The following is a 21,683-nucleotide window of genomic DNA, read 5'->3' as shown; positions in this document are numbered from 1 at the left end:
GGAGTGTACGGCTTAAAGTGGTCCTATGGACAGATACTCCAATCTCCGCTGTGGAGCTTTGCAGCTCCTTCAGGGTTATCTTTGGTCTCTTTGTTGCCTCTCTGATTAATGCCCTCCTTGCCTGGTCCGTGAGACAGATATTTCACCGGATGTAGGGCCCATACATGTGAAGCATCCAGTTAGAGTTTCCACTCACTACCAAATCTGGTGATGAGAGGAAGCCCCCATGGTCGGCACTGGGAGAAGATGGAGGGAGATGGATTTTGGCCAACATTCTGCAGATTTTCTCATAGATTATACATTTGATCTCCATACAGTTTTCTGCTTCCAAAACTAGAGTTTGTTACAAACAGAGTGGACTGTGCTGTGTAGACTTTACCCTTTGCCAAAGTTTCAAAAAAATTACATTGTTTAGGAGCGCAAAGACAAATTGAGTTATTGCACACATGCACTTCACAGAGTAGGCGTTCCCTAATGGAAATATGCAAATAAATGCTAGAACACACCAATAGGATCTCACTAGCTCTTGCTTGTCACTGTGCATCTCCTTGCTTGTTCTGCCCACTATGATTAATTTGCTCCCATTGGAAATGACAGGCTCTGGTCTATCTTGGGTTAGTTCTAAAAAATCTTTGGTCATATAACCCTAAATATTTTGATGTGCAATTTGGAATGACAATTTAATAGGACCAAGTGCTTCTATAAAACAAATCTCACATCTGTGGCAGGTAACAACACAACCAAATCACAGGTATAACAAGAAAGGAAAGGGGAGGGAAGTGGTGTCCAGGGCTCTATTTCACTTTCTTAGTATAACAGGAATAATTAAGATAATGTAATGTAGGTAGGCCGTGACTGGCCTCATACTCCAATACAGTAGGTGGCGGTGTATGCACCGTAAATTGGATGCGATTCGCCAACCTACTCCCGAAGAAGAAGAAGTAGACGAAGAAGAAGAAGAAGAAGAAGAAGGAACTATATTTGACACAAGCTTCTTTCACGCCGGCTACGTTAGGGTACAACTCAAGAGAAGGTGTATGACAATTTACATTGTATATTTCAGCTTTTAGTTATCCCTTAATTTTTTAAAATGAAAACACGCCTATTGCTTTGCACAATAATGATACTGTTATTAATGTCATTAATATTAGCTAGCTAGCCATTTCCTTGAACATCAGTAATGGTGGATGGAGTGGGGGAGCTAGCGAGCTAAAAGTTGCTGCTTCATGGTAGCTCGAGAGCTAGCAGTTAGCTATCGAGCATCTTAATGAATAGAGCTTGCGCTAGTACAATAGTTGTAACTTCTATTTCTGCCATAGCTAACTAGCTAGTTAACTTGTTATGAATAAATCCATATTGGTGTGTACAAATGTTGTCCTTATAGCTAATTATTTCCAATGCCTCAGGTACTACTGCACTTTCAGTTTCACTCTGCTAGCCTCCATACTATCTCAGGCTAACTAGCTAACGTTAGCCATAGATATGACAAGCAAGCACTGTAGAATACCGTTACTGATAAATATCAATCTGTGGCAGAATGAGTTGACTAGGCCTTTAGCAACTTGATTATCATGTTTGTTAGTTGATACATTTTTGTATCTAAACATGATTTGTTTCACAGCCACAGGATTTAAAGGAATCTACTAAGATGGTGAGTATCAAATCAACCAACTGAGATCTAAGTTTTGTAATGGATGCCAAAGAACCTGATGGAAGCACAACCGCAATTTATGATAGTTTGTAGTCTGCCCTATATAATGTGATATTGTTGACCTTTTACAGTCTCGTCGATATGATTCAAGAACAACCATCTTCTCGCCTGAAGGTAAGTTATTGACAACTGATGGACATTCATGTTGGAATACTTTTGAATGCATCCTTAATTCGCTCCTTGAAATAAGATGGATCAAATACAATTGGATAGGTGAAAGCTAATGATACTACTGCGTAGTTTTACAAATCCAATCATGTCAGAACAGTTATTTCTGAATGTAGGGCCAGCCCGCTCATTAGGCAGGATTAGGCGGCTGCCTCATGGCAGATTGACAAGGGCGGCATTTTCTGAACTAAACTGATCAAGACGCATCTCCAACCACATAAAGTCTCACATAATCCTACCCAAAAACAATGACAATTTCACTCAAACAGTGGCATATGGGCTTCTTAGGTGAGCGCTGATGCCGCCCTGTGATAAGCAGTGCCCACTTTGTCAAAGGCAGGGGCGCAAAATATTTATCCTGTCCATTCCCAGGATGCCTCTCCAGGGTGCTGTTGGAGAGACTCATCGCTGTGGCGCTCCAGCAACATTCTGTCAAAAAAATGATCGAGCATAAATCATGTAGCAGATATAGCATATGGTAGAACAAGTATTTGGCCTTTTCTGTAGCCTACAGGCTGGAGATAAAATGTATGACAATGGAATGAGATGGAAACTTTTTACATCATGCAGGTTTCTCCACTCAAATAGCCTAACCAAAATGGTGCCCAATCAAATAAAAAATGTCCTGACATGTTAACCAACAACATATCCTAAAAACAGGACAGGCCAAAGTAAAATGGAGAATATGGAATGGACAATCAGGCTACTCACAACTGCTGTCCATGAGTTTCACCCCATGAGATAAATTGTCATGATCAGTGATTTCAAGTTTTAACTGTCAATCTTTTATGAGCTGATCATAGCGAAAAAGAAAATACTTCTGCATTTCCCACTGTGTAAACATATTGCAAATAGGTTTAGGAGAACTCCCGATAAAGTTGGGTATTTGATATTCAGATCTTAAATAGCCAAATTGATTAGTGACAGGAAACAGGTGTAATAAAGCCAATGCAACGGCCTGTTTTACAAATGGATGGGCATTCATAAAATTAAATTGCAGGCTGACATGGTAGGCTATACCCCAGTAAGCACAGACCGACGCCAACATCTTTTTTTGACTGGCTGTGTTTTTTTGTGTGTTTTACAAATGTTAGGCCTACCACATAGATGGGCGTTCCTAAAATTCAATTTCAGGCGACACTGTAGGCTACACCTCAGTAAGCATGGACCGATGCTAACGCCTTTTGGACAACTTGTTTTGGTCCGGACTGGACATACTTTTTTGGTTTAGACGTCTATATTTGGTTCATATTTTGTCCGGTCTGTACGAGCCTTGATTTGGCCCAAACACAGATGTCTATAAATGACGTATTTTCACCTTTCATTCAGAACCTACATTTAACCTAGCTTCAATGTCTGGTAAATATGTTTTTTAGACATCTTTTCAACGTCATTTTGCTTACTGGGACTATTTTGCCTTTATTTATTTGATTGATTTAACCTTTATTTAACCAGGTAGGCCAGTTGAGAACAAGTTCTCAAGCCTCGGGCATCAGAACGGCCAGGACCGGCCCTGTCTAAAAGGAAGGGTGCATTTATAGTTGTGCAGAGAGACACAGGCAATTCCATGATAACGGTGTTACGCAGAGACTCAGATTTTTCACCTTAAAATGTATACCAAACAAAAAACAATGATTTCACAGTTTAACAAACCATATAACTCTACGCTCAAGGACTACTTTTAACAATTTCCACTGACAATTTTACAAAAACACATTTACAGGAAGAACTGGGCAGATGCAGCATTTGGTAACAGAATAAAACTGAGGGAGATTCTACCGTTACTGTATTACCAAACTTTGCATCTGCACAGTATTTTTTTGTATTTTTTACTGTGTAAATTGTTCAAAGTAGTCATTGTGCATAGAGTTATGTTTTTTTTAAACTTTGAAATTCCGTTTCCGTGGAATTGCCCACACACATAATTTGTCGTCTCTGTCATTGGCAGGCCGCCTATACCAGGTAGAGTATGCCATGGAGGCCATTGGTCACGCTGGCACTTGTCTGGGGATTTTGGCCAATGACGGTGTGCTGCTGGCGGCTGAGAGGAGGAACATCCATAAGCTATTGGACGAGGTGTTTTTCTCAGAAAAGATCTACAAGCTGAATGAGTAAGTTGCTGCTTCCTTTGTGTTTATCTTCAGATCAAAATCCAAATACATCATTCTAGTGGCAAGCAGAAGTGTCCTTCCATTCCATCTTTCTAGTGGCAAGCAGATGTGCCCTTCCATTGCCTACTGGCTTGTGACATTTCCTCTTGTGTTGCAGGGATATGGCCTGTAGTGTGGCTGGAATCACATCAGATGCCAACGTACTGACCAATGAGCTGAGACTAATAGCACAGAGGTGAGCAGGGGACGAGCTAAGAGATGAATAGAGGGTGGCGCTGGATGGGCAGAGCAGCGTGCCAATCAAGCACTGATATATAGGGTTGATGTGCTTCATAGCTATCATGAAGCATAATAATAAATAAGGGAAACATTTCGGAGATCCGAAAAGACAATAATTGTTTCTCTTAACAATGACAAATGTCACTGTTCCATTTTACTGTCAGTGACATCTGAAATGCCTCTGGCTTCACTTCACATCAGGGTTCGCACAAGGTGCTTAAAGTACTTGAATTTGGCACTCTGAAATTCAAGTACTGGAATACCTTGAAAATCAGACATTTTTGGAAGTTAGTACTTGAAAAGTACTTGAATTGAAATGAGAGGAGATCAGAAAATGATCTAATATGAAAAATATTAGAAAAAAGTATTGGTCTTACAAATTAATTTCCTGGCAGACTGCCAAGTTTTATTTCATTGCGTGTTTTGCGCTCTGGTTGCCAAGCGAGCTCGCTCATTCCACCCACAATGCCACTCAGCCAGGCAGGTACAGAACTGACTGATTAGGCGGCAGCAAATGTCACATAGATAGGTAAAATGCCTGGCAAATGTAGATTCAAACCTGCCTTTTGTGCGTATGAACATTTCTGCTCATGAAACATGGGACCAACACTTTACATGTTGCGTTTTATATTAGCAGTATTCTTAGGGTCATTGTCCTGCTGGAAGGTGAACCTCTGTCCCAGTCTCAAATCTCTGGAAGACTGAAACAGGTTTCCCTGAAGAATTTCCCAGTATTTTAGCGCCATCCATCATTCCTTCAATTCTGACCAGTTTTCTAGTCCCTGCCGATGAAAAACATCCCCACAGCATGATGCTGCCACCACCATGCGTCACTGTGGGGATGGTGTTCTCGGGGTGATGAGAGGTGTTGTGTTTGCGCCAGACATAGCGTTTTCCTTGATGGCCAAAAAGCTCAATTTTAGTCTCATCTGACCAGAGTATCTGCTTCCATATGTTTGGGGAGTCTCCCACATGCCTTGCCTATTTTTTCTTTAAGCAATGGCTTTTTTTCTGGCCACTCTTCCGTAAAGCCCAGCTCTGTGGCGTGTACGGCTTAAAGTGGTCCTATGGACAGATACTCCAATCTCCGCTGTGGAGCTTTGCAGCTCGTTCAGGGTTATCTTTGGTGTCTTTGTTGCCTCTCTGAATAATGCCCTCCTTGCCTGGTCCGTGAGTTTTGGTGGGCGGCCCTCTCTTGGCAGGTTTGTTGTGGTGCCATATTCTTTCAATTTTTTAAATAATAGATTTAATGGTGCTCCGTGGGATGTTCAAAGTTTTGGATATTTTTTTATAACCCAACCCTGATCTGTACTTCTCCACAACTTTGTCCCTGACCTGTTTGGAGAGCTCCTTGGTCTTCATGGTGCCGCTTGCTTGGTGGTGCCCCTTGCTTAGTGGTGTTGCAGACTCTGGGGCCTTTCAGAACAGGTGTATGTATATGTATATGTGTGTATATATATATATATATATATATATATATATATATATATATATATATATATATATATATATATATATATATATATATATATATATATATATATATATATATATATATATATATATACTGAGTTCATGTGACAGATCATGTGACACTTAGATTGCACACAGGTGGACTTTATTTAACTAATTATGTGACTTTTATTTGTAATAAATGAGCAATTTCTAAAAAAAAAATCATTATGTGGTATTGTGTGTAGATTGATGAGGAATAAAATTAATTTAATCAATTTTAGAATGAGACAACGTAACAAAATGTGGAAAGGGTCTGAATACTTTCCGAATGCACTGTATGTAGTAAATAAGTAGTGAAATGCGTATTTTTGGAATAGAACTTAAAAGGTAGCGATGAATAGTAAGTAATTTTTTTTCTCATTAGGTATACTGGCATCTGGTGGCGACTAGAAACAATTGCAGAATAGGAACTATTACAAATTGATGGTCTTTGAAAGTAAATATTAGTTCTTAAACTCCTTGAATGTCCTTTAATGTGACTTGCCACTGTCTGCACGAACCTTGCTTCGCACTGATAAAGGACACATATTCCTGTAGGAACCGGATCCTGGATCGTTTGGTAACCTGATCCGCACTATGAAGCATGTGTGAGCAAATACAGTGTCTTATTCCACATTTTGTTGTTACAGCCTCAATTAAAAATTGATTAAATTTATTTTTTTCTCCCCCATCTACACACAATACTCCATAATGACAGTGAAAACATGTTTTTAGACATTGTTAAAAAATGTATTGAAAAGGAAATACAGAAATGCACAATGTATGTGGACATCCCTTCAAATTAGTGGATTCGGCTATTTCAGCCACACCTATTGCTGACAGGTGTATAACATTGCGCACACAGCCATGCAATCTCCATAGACAAACATTGGCAGTAGAATGGCCTTACTGAAGAGCTCAGTGACTTTCAACGTGGCACCGTCATAGGATGCCACCTTTCCAACATGTCAGTTCCTCAAATTTCTGCCCTGCTAGAGCTGCCCTGGTCAACTGTAAGTGCGGTTATTGTGAAGTGGAAACGTCTAGGAGCAACAACGGCTCAGACGCGAAGTGGTAGGCCACACAAGCTCACAGAACGGGACCGCGAGTGCTGAAGTGCGTAAATATCTTCCGTCCTCGGTTGCATCACTCACTACAGAGTTCCGAACTACCTCGGGAAACGTCAGCACAATAACCATTAGTCGGGAGCTTCATGAAATGGGTTTCCATGGCCAAGCAGCCACACACAAGCCTAAGATCACCATGCGTAATGCCTAGCGTCAGCTGGAGTGTGTAAAGCTCGCCACCATTGGACTCTGGAGCAGTGGAAACGCGTTCTCTGGAGTGATGAATCACGCTTCACCATCTGGCATTGCGACAGACAAATCTGGGTTTGGCGGATGCCAGGAGAACGCTATCTGCCTGAATGCATAGTGCCAATTGTAAAGTTTGGTGGAGGAGGAATTATGTTCTGGGGCTGTTTTTCATGGTTTTTGGCTAGGCCCCTTAAGGGAAATCTTAATGCTACAGCATGCAATGACTTTCTAGATGATTATTTTCTTCCAACTTTGTGGCAACAGTTTGGGGAAGGCCCTTTCAGCATGACAATGCCCCCGTGCACAAAGCGAGGTCCATACAGAAATGGTTTGTCAAGATCAGTGTGGAAGAACTTGACTGGCCTGGCAGAGCCCTGACCTCAACCCATCAAACACCTTTGGGATGAATTGGAATGCTGACTGCGAGCCAGGCCTAATCGCCCAACATCAGTACCCAACCTCACTAATGCTGTTTGGCTGAATGGATGCAAGTCCCCGCAGCAATGTTCCAACAGCCTTTCCAGAAGAATGGAGGCTGTTATAGCAGCAAAGGGGGGACCAACTTCATATTAATGCCCATGATTTTGGAATGAGATGTTCGACAAGCAGGTGTCCACATACTTTTGGTCATGTAGTGTATCTCATTTACGTAAGTATTCACACCCCTGAGGCAATACATTTTTAAATTTTAGTTATTTATCAGACACTCTTATCCAGAGCGACTTACAGTTAGTGAGTGTATACATTCTTTCATACTGGCCCCCCGTGGGAAACGAACCCACAACCCTGGCGTTGCAAGCGCCATGCTCTACCAACTGAGCTACACGGGGCTAACATGTTAGAATCACCTTTGACAAGGCCTCTCGAGTGGCGCAGTGGTCGAAGGTACTGCATCGCAGTGCTTGAGGCGTCACTACAGACCCGGATTTGATCCGGCCGCGACCGGGAGACCCATGAGGCGGCACACAATTTGCCCAGGGACGTTAGGGGAGAGTTTGGCCGGCCGGGTTGTCCTTGTCCCATCGCGCTCTAGCGACTCCCTGTGTTGGGCCGGGCACATGCACGCTGACAGTTGTACGGTGTTTCCTCCGACACATTGGTACGGCTGGCTTCCAGGTTAAGCAAGCAGTGTGTCAAGAAGCAGTGCGGCTTTGCAGGGTCGTGTTTTGGAGGATGCATGGCTCTTGACCTTCGCCTCTCCCGAGTCTGTACGGGAGTTGCAGCAATGGGACAAGACTGTAATTTGGATATCACAAAAAAGGGTTATAAAAGTCTAAGAGCTTTGCACACCTGGATTGCACAATATTTGCACATTTTTCTTCAAGCTCTGTAAATTGGTTGTTGATCATTGCTAGTCTTGTCATAGATTTTCACGTAGATTTAAGTCAAAACTGTAACTCGGTCACTATGGAACATTCAGTGTCATCTTGGTAAGCAACTCCAGTGTAGATTTGGCCTTGTGTTTTAGGTTATTGTCCTGCTGAAAGGTGAATTCATTGCCCAGTGTCTGGTGGAAAGCAGACTGAACCAGGTTTTCCTCTAGGATTTTGCCTGTGCTTAGCTCTATTCCGTTAATTTTTAGTGTCCTGAAAAACTCCTCAGTCCTTAATGATTTCAAGCGTACCCATAACATGATGCAGCCACCACTATGCTTGAAAGTATGGAGGGTGGTACTCGGTAATGTGTTGCATTGGATTTGCCCCAAACATAGCACTTTGTATTCAGGATAAAAAGTGAATTGCTTTGCCACATTTTTTGCAGTATTACTTTAGTGCATGCTTTGTAATATTTTTATTCCGTACAGGCTTCCTTTTTACTCTGTCAGTTAGGTTAGTATTGTGCAGTAACTATACTGAACAAAAATATTAATGCAACAATTTCAACAATTTTACCGAGTTACATTTCATATAAGGAAATCAGTCAATTGAATTCGGCCCTGATCTATGTATTTCACATGACTGGGCAGGGGTGCAGCCATGGGTGGCCCTGGGAGTGCATAGGCCCACCCACTTGGGAGCCAGGCCCAGCCAATCAGAATGAGTTTTCCCCCCACAAAAGGCCTTATAACAAGACAGAAATACTGCTCAGTTTCATCAACTGTCTGGGTGGCTGGTCTCAGATAATCCCGCAGGTGAAGAACCCGCATGTGGAGGTCCTGGGCTGGCATGGTTACATGTGGTCTGCTGTTGTGAGGCCGGTTGGACTTACTGCCAAATTCTCTAAAACGACGTTGGAGGCAGCTTATGGTAGAAAAATTAACATTAAATTATCTGGCAACAGCTCTGGTGGACATTCCTGTAGTCAGCATGTCAATTGCACGTTCCCTTAACTTGAGACATCTGTGGCATTATGTTGTGTGACAAAACTGCAGATTTTAGTGGCCTTTTATTGTCCCCAGCACAAGGTGCACCTGTGTAATGATTGTGCTGTTTAATCAGCTTCTTGATATACCACACCTGTCAGGTGGATGGATTATCTTGTCAAAGGAGAAATGCTCCCTAACAGGGATGTAAACAAATTTGTGCACAAAATTTGAAGAAATAAGCTTTTTCTGCTTATGGAAAATTTCTGCGAGCTTTTATTTCAGCTCATGAAACATGGGACCAACACTTTACATGTTGAACACTGAACAAAAGTTCCTTCCTCTCCGGCAACTGAGTTAGGAAGGACGCCTGTATTTTTGTAGTGACTTGGTGTATTGATACACCATCCAAAGTGTAATTAATAACTTCACCATGCTCGAAGGAATATTTGTGTAGATTTTTTATTTTTTAACCATCTACCAATAGGTACCCTTCTTTGCGAGGCATTGGAAAACCTCCCTGGTCTTTGTAGTTGAATCTGTTTGAAATTCACTGCTTGACTGAGGGACGTTACAGATAATTGTATGTGAGGGGTACAGAGGTAAGGTAGGCATTCAAAAATCATGTTAGGCTAGAGATGTTTTTTTGTATTGGATGCATCTCAATCCACCACATCTGCCTATGTCGCACTTCCTCATCTGTGGTGAAAGCTGACTGTGCTAAAATGGTGTTTGTCAGACCATAAGACATCTGAAAATCGGTCTTCTCACAAAATCGTCTTTAGCGTCCGAATGGTTTGGCCTACAAACTATTATGGAAAGATGACTCTCGCGAACATGATGGTGTTTTCCTCTACGACCCACATAAGCGTCTTGGGACTCGGTACAGCAGATCTGCCAAAGTAATAAAAAACAACAACATTTTAGTCATTTAGCAGACTCTCTTATCCAGAGCGACTTATAGGAGCAATTCGTGTTAACAGAGCCTTGTCAGCTCGAGGAGTCAAACCAGCAACCTTTCAGTTACTGGCCCAATGCTCTAACCTCTAGGCTACCTGCCGCCCTGTCTGTAGAGTCCGAGCAGTTTTGGCCACGAAACTCTCACGAACACGTCGGTTGTTTTGCTCTAGGACGCTCACAAGCCTCACAAGACTCATCTGAAGGTCCCCCGTACCAGTTTAAAAAATGAATGGAAGTAAACTCAGCAAAAAAAGAAATGTCCTCACTGTCAACTGGGTTTATTTTCAGCAAACTTAACATGTGTAAATATTTATATGAACATAACAAGATTCAACAACTAAGACAAACTGAACAAATTCCACAGACGTGACTAACAGAAATTGAATAATGTGTCCCTGAACAAAGGGGGGTCAAAATCAAAAGTAACAGTCAGTATCTGGTGTGGCCACCAGCTGCATTAAGTACTCCTCATGGACTGCACCATATTTGCCAGTTCTTGCTGTGAGATGTTACCCCACTCTTCCACCAAGGCACCTGCAAGTTACCGGACATTTCTGGGGGGGAATGGCCCTAGCCCTCCCCCTCCGATCCAACAGGTCCCAGACGTGCTCAATGGGATTGAGATCCGGGTTCTTCGCTGGCCATGGCAGAACACTGACATTCCTGTCTTGCAGGAAATCAGGCACAGAACGAGCAGTATGGCTGGTGGCATTGTCATGCTGGAGGGTCATGTCAGGATGAGCCTGCAGGAAGGGTACCACATGAGGGAGGAGGATGTCTTCCCTGTAACGCACAGCGTTGAGATTGCCTGCAATGACAACAAGCTCAGTCTGATGATGCTGTGACACATCGCCCCAGACCATGACACATCGCCCCAGACCATTTTCTTCATGATTATTTTTTTCTAATTTCCTAATCTTTCTTCAGAACAAACTTCCTTTAGATTTTTTTTTGGGGGGACTATCTGTTCCATAGAGTGAATCTGTTATTCAATGCTTTTCTATTTGCTAATAGCAGTAATGCCAAATTCAATGTTTCATCCCCCAACTTTGTAAACAATTTTTTGGATACCTTAAGGTGTCTAAAAATTCCAATTGAAATAGCTAAATTATCCTTGGTATCGCCATCTTAAAACAATTCCACATGTAGGGCTTAGACTAGAGGGTTAAGATGAATGCTCTATAAGTCGCTCTGGAGAAGAGCGTCTGCTAAACGACTAAAATTGTTCAAAAGAAAAGTGCGAAATGCAAACCAACTCTGGCTGTAACGAATCCTGGACCTGTTTGAGTAGCGGGTCCAAGATCCATGACCAGAGTACCAGGTATTGAGTCATGTGGAACTTATACTGAACAAAAATATAAACGCAACAATTTCAACATTTTACGGAGTTACAGTTCATATAAGGAAATCAGTAAATTGAAATAAATAAATTAGGCCCCAACCTATGCATTTCACATGACTGGGAATACAGATATGCATATGTTGGTCACAGATACCTTTAAAAAAATGGTAGGGCCGTGGATCAGAAAACCAGTCAGTATCTGGTGTGACCACCATTTGCCTCATGCAGCGCGACACTTCTTCATTGCATGGAGTTGATCAGGCTGTTGATTGTGGCCTGTGGAATATTGTCCCAATCCTCTTCAATGGCTGTGTGAAGTTGCTGGATATTAACGGGAACTGGAACACGCTGTCATACATCTCAATCCAGAGCATCCCAAACATGGAAGAAATGGGACTTTTCCAGCTTTCAGGAATTGTGTACAGATCCTTGCGACATGGGGTCATGCATTATCATGCTGAAACATGAGGTGATGGCGGCGGATGAATGGCACGACAATGGGCCTCAGGATCTCGCTACAGTATCTCTGTGCATTGAAATTGCAATCGATAAAATGCAATTGTGGTCGTTGTCCGTAGCTTATTCCTGCCCATACCATAACCCCACCACCACCATGGGGCACTCTGTTCACAACGTTGACATTAGCAAACTGCTCGCCCACACAACGCCATACACGCTGTCTACCATCTGCCTGGTACAGTACAGTTGAAACTGGGATTCCTCCGTGAAGAGCACACTTCTCCAGCGTGCCAGTGACCATCGAAGGTGAGCATTTGCCCACTGAAGTCGGTTACGAAGCCGAGCTGCAGTCAGGTCAAGACCCTGGTGAGGATGAAGAGCATGCAGATGCGCTTCCTTGAGCCGGTTTCTGACAGTTTGTGCAGAAATTCTTCGGTTGTGCATACTCAGTTTCATCAGCTGTCCGGGTGGCTGGTCTCAGACGATTCCGCTGGTGAGAAGCAGGATGTGGAGGTCCTGGGCTGGTGTGGTTACACGTGGTCTGCGGTTATAAGGCTGGCTGGAAGTACTGCCAAATTCTCTAAAACGACGTTGAGAAATGAAGAACAATGGTAGCGAAATGAACATTCAATTCTCTGGCAACAGCTCTGGTGGACATTCCTGCAGTCTGCATGACAATTTGGAATCCAAACCAGAGCAATGCATTTCATATGTGAAAATGCCCTAAAGGTAGCCTCAATTTTGGTCTATGCCTTGTTTGTTGCTCCTAAATATTTTATTGAAGCTGATGATAAAGCAACATTGTTGAAACATACGGAATACCTCTTCTCCCTTCTCACAGATACCTGCTGCAGTACCAGGAGCCTATCCCCTGTGAACAGCTGGTCACAGCTCTGTGTGACATCAAGCAGGCCTACACACAATTTGGAGGTAAGTTGCTGCCCTACACCACATAGGACTTTATTCAGTAGCACTCTCCAATGAAACGAGAGTCCACCAGCAGGTCACCGCAAGCAAATGGAGCGCTGTGTCAATTGGAAGCAATTGGTTTAGCTCACTGCTCCTCAATACTGTAATTTCAAGTGTGAAGTTGTAAGTGGCTGGCCCGGCAACCGTCAGTGTAAAATGCAGTGTCTTCCAAATTCATTATTGGCTTTCGTTCTCTGAGGTTGTTCAAAAAGCAAAGTTGAAATTATTTAAATTGCTGTTTGTGCGGTTTGACCACAGGGAAAAGGCCCTTTGGCGTGTCTCTGCTGTACATGGGCTGGGACAAACACTACGGCTTCCAGCTCTACCAGAGTGACCCCAGCGGCAACTACGGAGGCTGGAAGGCCACCTGCATCGGCAACAATAGTGCCGTAAGTCCCTCTTTCAACATTGTATGTGTTTACATGCTGCATTCTTCATCTGCTGTGGCAAATTGCAATCACCAGAGATGGGCCACGGGTCGACTCTGGACTACAACCACAAATGACCACGTTTTTCTTTGTTGCCAGTCCTACATCCCCTTTATATAAAGCAGCCTGTTTCTGTGGGGGATTCTCAGATGGCCTGTAGTATACATTGAGATTTGGGTTGGTTATGGAGAACCAGTACAATGAACGGTACCATAATACTGGTTCCTACATACACTACCACACCTGATTTCACTTAGTCCACCAAAAGACCACTCATGGCTGCACCGGATTCTTCTGCCCCTCTTTGTCCTTATGCTGTGTCGTCTCTCCTGCAATAAACTGAATGATGAAACTATGCAACGCTTTGGGCACCAGAGGGCGGCAGCTGTGCTTCTAAAGGTCTCTGCATGTTGGAAAGGCACTCGCCATTGAACAGATTGACAGAGTAAATTAAAGTGGTTCACCACACAGGATTGTAGTATAGGAGGTTTCACCATGAAGGCTCAGTCTGTTTGACTAACCTGGATGTCAAGGACATGTTTGCTTAGCGAGATTGTGTGTGCATGTGCATAAGAGCTGTTAAAGGTACACGATGGAAATGGAGTTGCTAATAGTTTTTCTCAAAATGTGTCTTGAGTGTTTGCTGTATTCATACACTTAAATACTGTATTTAGTTTTAATCAGCAAGGGAATTCCTGCATAGCTATAACATCTGACTAGTTTTGACACAGCCAGATCAACAGTCGGGGCATAATAGTATCATCCACATAGGCTTGTCATGATACCAGGCCAAGTATCACGATAGAGTAGTATCGTAATACCACGGTGGGAAAAAATCAGTGGCCTGGCATCCTGTTCGCCCGACCCCCGGGACGCTTGTTCACGTATTCTAAACATTCTCCAAAAACCTGTCACTGAAATTCACACTCTTACTAAATACAACACATTGAATTAAACATCAAACTGTTCAGTGTATAATAGAATACTGCATAGAATGGCTGATTTTATAATATTTGCAAAGGCCTACCTGTGATTTGGCTGGAGGAATGGGAGTAAGGAATGTACATTCACAAATGGAATGGCATCAAACACATAGAAGCCATGTGTTTGATACCATTCCACTCATTTCGCTCCAGCCATTACCACAAGCCCGTCTGTTATGATAATTATTTAACAAACTATTTCAGTGTCTCTGTGCGTCTCCCAAAAGGTTGTAAGTCTTTTGGGATTTAAGTAACGGACAGAGACCCGGTCTGCATAGTCAGAGATTTATTCATTGAGAATTCTGCCATCACAATTTCAGAGTTCATCTTTTATACTCATACGTCATACTAAAATCCCTCCCCTCTTTAGGCGGGCTGTAGTTTTCCACTTTAAAACTGCTCTCCTGACCATCAGTTCACACACACAAACACACACACATACATATACACACATGCATACACACACACACATACACACACATTCCTTAGTTATCGCCGTCCTCACAATATCCTGCATACTCCTTAAAAAGCCTAACAGTTTCTCTCCTCCCTAAATTGGGAGGCCTCTATCTTGGTTTCTCAGTTGTCTGTAGACAGTTCTCCTTGTCCTTTGTTGTCTGGTCTAACTCTTACTCACATTGCTAAATAGTAGCTCAATGTCATAGTCTTTACTGGTCCTACACTCACACATTCTAACACATTTCACACAGTTTCAGGGTGTAATAATTAGTCACTTCTAAGAAAGTACTAATCATACTTAAAACAAGAACATTTCACAACTATATTTAAGGGTGGAACATTTTGTCATTACTTTTAACCTGTATATATTTTAATTCCTATATCACCGTCCTCCCCAATTAATGTGCCACCAACCTCCTGTGCTATACAGTGCCTTCGGAAAGTATTCAGACCCCTTGACTTTTCCACATTTTGTTACGTTATAGCCGTATTCTAAAATGAAAAAAACCAAGCCATGAGGTCAAAGGAATTGTCCGTAGAGCTCCGAGACAGGATTTTGTCGAGGCACAGATCTGGGGAAGGGTACCAAAAAATGTCTGCAGCATTGAAGGTCACCAAGAACACAGTGGCCTCCATCATTCTTAAATGGAAGAAGTTTGGAACCACCAAGACTCTTCCTAGAGCTGGCCAAACTGAGCAATTGGGGGAGAAGGGCCTTGGTCAGGGAGGTGACCAAGAACCAGATGGTCACTCTGACAGAGTTCTAGAGTTCCTCTGTGGAGATGGGATAACCTTCCAGAAGGACAACCATCTCTGCAGCACTCCACCAAGCAGGCCTTTATGGTAGAGTGACCAGATGGAAGCCACTCCTCAGTAAAAGACATGATAGCTCGCTTGGAGTTTGCCAAAAGGCACCTAAAGACTCTTAGACCATGAGAAACAACATTCTCTGGTCTGATGAAACCAAAATTGAACTCTTTGGCCTGAATGCCAAGCGTCACGTCTGGAGGAAACCTGGCACCATCCCTACGGTGAATCATGGTGGTGGCAGCAACATGCTGTGTGGATGTTTTCAGCGGCAGGGACTGGGAGACTAGTCAGGATCGAGGCAAAGATGAACGGAGCAAAGTAGAGAGAGATCCTTGATGAAAACCTGCTCCAGAGCGCTCAGGACCTCAGACTGGGTTAAAGGGTCACCTTCCAACAGGACAACGACCCTAAGCACATAGCCAAGACAACGCAGGAGTGGCTTCGGAACAAGTCTCTGAATGTCCTTGAGTGGCCCAGCCAGAGCCTGGACTTGAACCTGATCGAACATGTCTGGTGAGACCTAAAGATAGCTGTGCAGCAACGCTCCCCATCCAACCTGACAGAGCTTGAGAGGATCGGCAGAGAGGAGTGGGAGAAACTCTCCAAATACAGGTGTGCTAAGCTTGTAGCGTCATACCCAAGAAGACCCAAGGCTGTAATCGCTGCCAAAGGTGCTTCAACAATGTACTGTGTGAAGGGTCTGAATACTTATGTAAATGTGATATTTCTGTTTTTTATTTGTAATAAGAGGGCATCGGCCCTCTTATTTGAGGAGAACCCTGGCATAGTGAGCATATCTTGGTTTTAAATGCTTTAAATGCCTTTGCGTGACCCTGGACAACACCCTGTCGTTCTCCGCTAACATCAAAGCGGTGACCCAATCCTGTAGGTTCATTCAAAGAGTACGACCCTACCTTACACAGGAAGCGGCACAGGTCCTAATCCAGGCACTTGTCATCTCCCGTCTGGATTACTGCAACTCGCTGTTGGCTGGGCTCCCTGCCTGTGCCATTAAACCCCTACAACTCATCCAGAATGCCGCAGCCCGTCTGGTGTTCAACCTTCCCAAGTTCTCTCACGTCACCCCGCTCCTCCGCACACTCCACTGGCTTCCAGTTGAAGCTCGCATCTGCTACAAGACCATGGTGCTTGCCTACGGAGCTGTGAGGGGAACGGCACCTCCTTACCTTCGCGGAAGCACAGTTCCCGCTCAGCCCAGTCAAAACTGTTCGCTGCTCTGGCACCCCAATGGTGGAACAAGCTCCCTCACGACGCCAGGACAGCGGAGTCACTGACCACCTTCCGGAGACACTTGAAACCCTACCTCTTTAAGGAATACCTGGGATAGTATAAAAGTAATCATTTTTACAAAAATAATACAATATATGTATAAAACAAATGAAAATTAAAAATATACTCAAAAGTAAAAAATTAGAAAAATATAAAATAAATACATTGTAAAGTGGTTGTCCCACTGGCTATCATAAGGTGCATGCACCAATTTGTAAGTCGCTCTGGATAAGAGCGTCTGCTAAATGACGTAAATGTAAATGGTCACTTCTGATTTTTGCTGTATTTCCCGGGAATCTCTGATAAATATGAATGATTCCCAGTATTGAAACTTGGTAGGTTTTCGGGAAAATATTCATCAGCAGTGCAGGTGTAATTCTTGATAGGCCTATTTATTTATTTTATTTCATGAAACCACACAATCCTTTTGCAATATCGTATTTTTCTCACAGGTGTGGGGGGTTTTCTGGACAATATTTCTGGCCATTTAGGGTTCCCTTTTTGGCTCGCAAGCACCCCCAATATCTTCTGTAATATAACTTAAAGTGTACAATGTTTTTTCTCAGTGTTGTGTTAAAGATGTTAAATGTCTTGTTTGTGTCCTCTCTCCAAGGCGGCCGTGTCCATGCTGAAGCAGGACTTCAAAGAGGGAGAAATGTCTCTGTCCTCTGCCCTGGCTCTGGCCGTCAAAGTGCTCAACAAGACTATGGACGTCAGCAAGCTGTCTGCTGAGAAAGGTGTGTTAGTGAAAGATTGCCTGTGTGTATGATAGTGCTCTTGAGACTCAATCAGAACGGAATATTACTCAAATTGAGTGTTTATAGACCTTTTAACTTTAGCCATGTTCACATTGGCAGTTTGAAGTGACTCAAATCATATTTATTTGCATAACCGATTCGAATCAGTTATTTTTCCTGCAGTCTGAACAGCCAAAAAGCACATGGAATCGGATATTTCAAGCCACATCTCAAACCACCTTCGTAGGTGGTTTAAAGTCAGATGCAAATCTGATTCCTGGCCTAGGGCTGGGCAGTATACCGTATTTTATGATATACCGGTATTGATGGACGGACCAGTTTGAGTTTTTATTTGACCTTCTATAACTGCATTTGAATGTTTGGTTTGTTAAATGTGATACGCCGTGTGTAACGTCTATTTTTGTAGTTTACTTGGCTACTTTAGTCATCTCTCTCTCCATGCCACTTTCCATACAGACTTAGCTCCACCCCCTGTCACTCAAGGAGCGCATTTTGTTGTTCATCGAAAACGAGACACTTGCATTCAGTCTGCATGGTCAATGCAGCACATGCAACAATGTTGATGTCAACAATGCGGATTTCACTTTGCTTTTTACAATAAATCCACTAGTGTTCTGTACTGAACAAAAATATATACACAACATGCAACAATTTCAAAGATTTTACTGAGTTAGTTCATGGAAGGAAATCACTCAATTGAAATAAATTCATTAGGCCCAAATCTATGGATTTAACATGACTGGGCAAGGGTGCAGCCATGGGCGGGCATGGTAGGGCATAGGCCCCCCCAACTGGGGAGCCAGGCACAGCCAATCATAATTACTTTTTCCCCACAAAAGGGCTTTATTACAGACAGAAATACTCCTCAGCACCCCCATCCTCAGACGATCCCGCAGGTGAAAAAGCCGGATATGGTGGTCCTGGGCTGGTGTGGTTACACGTGGTCTGCGGTTGTGAGGCCAGTTGGACTTACTGCCAAATAAAATTAAAAATTACGTCGGAGGTGGCTTATGGTAGAGAAATGAACATTCAATTATCTGGCAACAGCTCTGGTGGACATCCCTGCAGTCAGCATGCCAATTGCACGCTCCATCAAGACTTGAGACATCTGTGGCCTTGTGTTGTGTGACAAAACTGCACATTTTAATGGCCTTTTATTATCCCCAGCACAAGGTGCACTTGTGTAATGATCATGCTGTTTAATCAGCTTCTTGATATGCCACACCTGTCAGGTTGATCTATTATCTTGGCAAAGGAGAAATGCTCACTAACAGGGATGTAAAAAATGTAGCACAATTTGAGAGAAATAAGCTTTTTGTGCTTATGGAACATTTCTGGGGTCTTTTATTTCAGCTCATAAAACATGGGACCAACACTTAAAATGTTGCTTTTATATTTTTGTTCAGTATATAATTTCACTATTAGTTTTGTGTCCCATACATCTGCAAACAGCTAGTTTGTCTTTTCTTAGCAAGTTGGGCCTAAATCTTGTTAGTCGCTAATGGTAATCGCTAGTTAGCTGGCTAGCTAGCTAGCTAATAAATGTACTGAGTCAGAGCAAACGTAATTAGCTATACAGCCTGCATTCAAAGTGCCCACGATTATATTCAAACTATAGAATTCGAATAATCATTCTATTTCCATGATTCCAACAGTTCACCCAACTGTTTTAATCTAAATCGCAATTGCAACATTTGGTTAAAAATAAGGCCTATTTTTCTTGCCCATATCATGCAGCCCTACGTGTTAGTGTGGAAATGATCTCAAATGAGTGCAGGAAATGCAGAAGTTGATGGAAAGTCAGGAAATTATTTTTGGTTGAATTGATCAGTATAAAACAATCAGAATGGAGAAAGACCCATTGAAATCACTTAGAATGTATGTGTTGCCACCCTAGGGTCACGCACTACTCAAAGCAAATGTTGAACTTGTATTATTAAAAAACATAAAATACTGTCCATTTTATTTGATTTTATATACTGTGATGTATTTTGGCCATATTGCCCAGCCCTATCCTGGACATGTGACTTGTCTGAACGGTCAAATCTGATTGATTTGCCCTCAAGTGTTTTTTATATTGTTGATTATTAGCTACTCTGCTTGACAGTTTGACAAGAACATGGTAGATAACTAGCTTGTTAATCGTTTACAAACAAATTGGTGAATGTGCTAGAAAGCTAAACGGCTACCTAGCTAGTTAGTTGACTGCTATGGCTAGCCAAAAAGGACTAGTTTTGAAAGTTGGATCATCTTATCCTTTGAGGCTTTAAAAGTGTTCTTATCCTATGATTTTGAACATTCAAAGGAAATGGGAAACGTCCAGGCAGGCATTGTTGTCACCTTAGCTTGCTACATAACTTCTGAGGGATAGGAAACACAAGCGCCACCATCAATCAGCCTACACACTGCACACAGACCCGTTGTTACTATGACAACTAGCATAGACTTGTCAGCAAATTACTGCTGTCTGAACACACACATCAATTTGGTCACTTGTAACTTGCTGTTTGGACAGGCAGTATTCCAAAATGGATTTGAAAAACAAAACTGATTTGAGCATTAAGGCCTGCAGTGTGAACAAGGCTTTATTTGCATATACTGTATATGCTTGTCTGCTGTATTGCGTTACTCACTTTCCCCCTTCCAACCTCTTAAGTGATAATATTCAGGGTAGTAGCCTTCTTTTTTTTAACCCTGTGTGTCTCCGCTTTGGTGTTATCTAGTGGAGATCGCCACTCTGACCAGAGAGAACGGAAAGACTTGCATCAAGGTGCTGAAACAGAAGGAAGTGGATGAGCTGATCAAGAAACACGAGGCGGAGGAGGCCAAAGCGGAGAAGGAGAAGAAGGAGAAAGAACAGAAGGAGAAAGACAAATGAGTGGCTATTTTGTTACATTTCTGTAAAAAAAAACATTAAATATTCCAGGTTTTCTAAATTGTTCTCTTCGACTGGATCTGTTGTATTTCTTTAAATAAATGATCAGTACTATACATGCCTGAGTCTGGCATCTGCTGAATGTTTATTCAGACAGCTAGGGCTGACTCCGTGTTGTCACATCTGTAATTTTCTGTATAACAACTCTGTACTCTGTACAAAACTCACAACCTCTGCACAGTCTAATATTTGTCACACTACAAGTGTGTAGTGATATATATTAAATATGACAAATATTAGACATGTTATTTGAGCCATCAAAGGAGTCAACACAGTATGTTTGAGAGGCAATATGAGGCTTTATGCTGTGAGCTATATGATGAGCCATCAGTGCTGAGGAAATGTTAATTAATAGCATTCTGATCATGTAATTAAGGACATTTTCATGAATCATGTAATGTTGAGAATATTAATGAAATTCCCTAAATGTGCTTACGAAACATCCATGCTCCATGCGCTTATCTGGTGGAATTAGCGGATATCAGATGTGATGTAAAAGATGAGTCGGGTCATTTTTAGAAGGGATTAGTTATTGATTCTAGCTTGCTTTAATTCTGCTGACCCGATCCTCGAATCCTGATAGCGATAGAAAAGGGATTTCTGCAAAATGCCGTGACTGACATCCATGCGGTAACAGCCTCAATCTGAAGGCTTGTTATGTAAAGTCAAGTGAAGATTAAGGTCAGAAGGGACTAACTGTCCTTTTTTGCTCCGCCAGGAATTAGTGGTGGGAGACAGAATGGCAGCTGGGTTTCTGCTGTGTCCGTCATGTTGCATAAAACAATTTGTGTGGAAAAAGTCATGGAAAATATCTGTCAAATGTGTGGTACATCAGCCTTACAACCTGAGTGTGCACGGGGCCTTAGACACCTTGTAACCCAGCAACAAAATAGCATGTCTAAATGTCTC

The 21,683-nt window shown here is 42.5% G+C and overlaps 1 protein-coding gene across 1 annotated transcript; it reads left to right on the top strand.

Annotated features, from left to right (window-relative positions):
• The first annotated feature begins 937 nt into the window (after positions 1-937).
• psma4 (proteasome 20S subunit alpha 4) lies at positions 938-20,830 on the top strand. Its single transcript, XM_084169380.1, has 9 exons — positions 938-1,035; positions 1,622-1,651; positions 1,783-1,825; positions 3,828-3,990; positions 4,148-4,225; positions 12,984-13,072; positions 13,370-13,500; positions 17,695-17,818; positions 20,563-20,830. The coding sequence occupies exons 2-9, from the start codon at positions 1,649-1,651 to the stop codon at positions 20,715-20,717; spliced, it is 786 nt and encodes a 261-aa protein (XP_084025506.1). The 5' UTR covers positions 938-1,035; positions 1,622-1,648; the 3' UTR covers positions 20,718-20,830.
• The last annotated feature ends 853 nt before the right edge of the window (positions 20,831-21,683 follow it).

The sequence above is a fragment of the Coregonus lavaretus genome, assembly GCF_964263955.1.
Source record: "Coregonus lavaretus genome assembly, chromosome: 9".
Classification (NCBI taxonomy): Eukaryota; Metazoa; Chordata; class Actinopteri; order Salmoniformes; family Salmonidae; genus Coregonus; species Coregonus lavaretus.
Note: the sequence above shows the minus strand (reverse complement) of the source record. Positions and strands in the feature narration are given on the sequence as shown.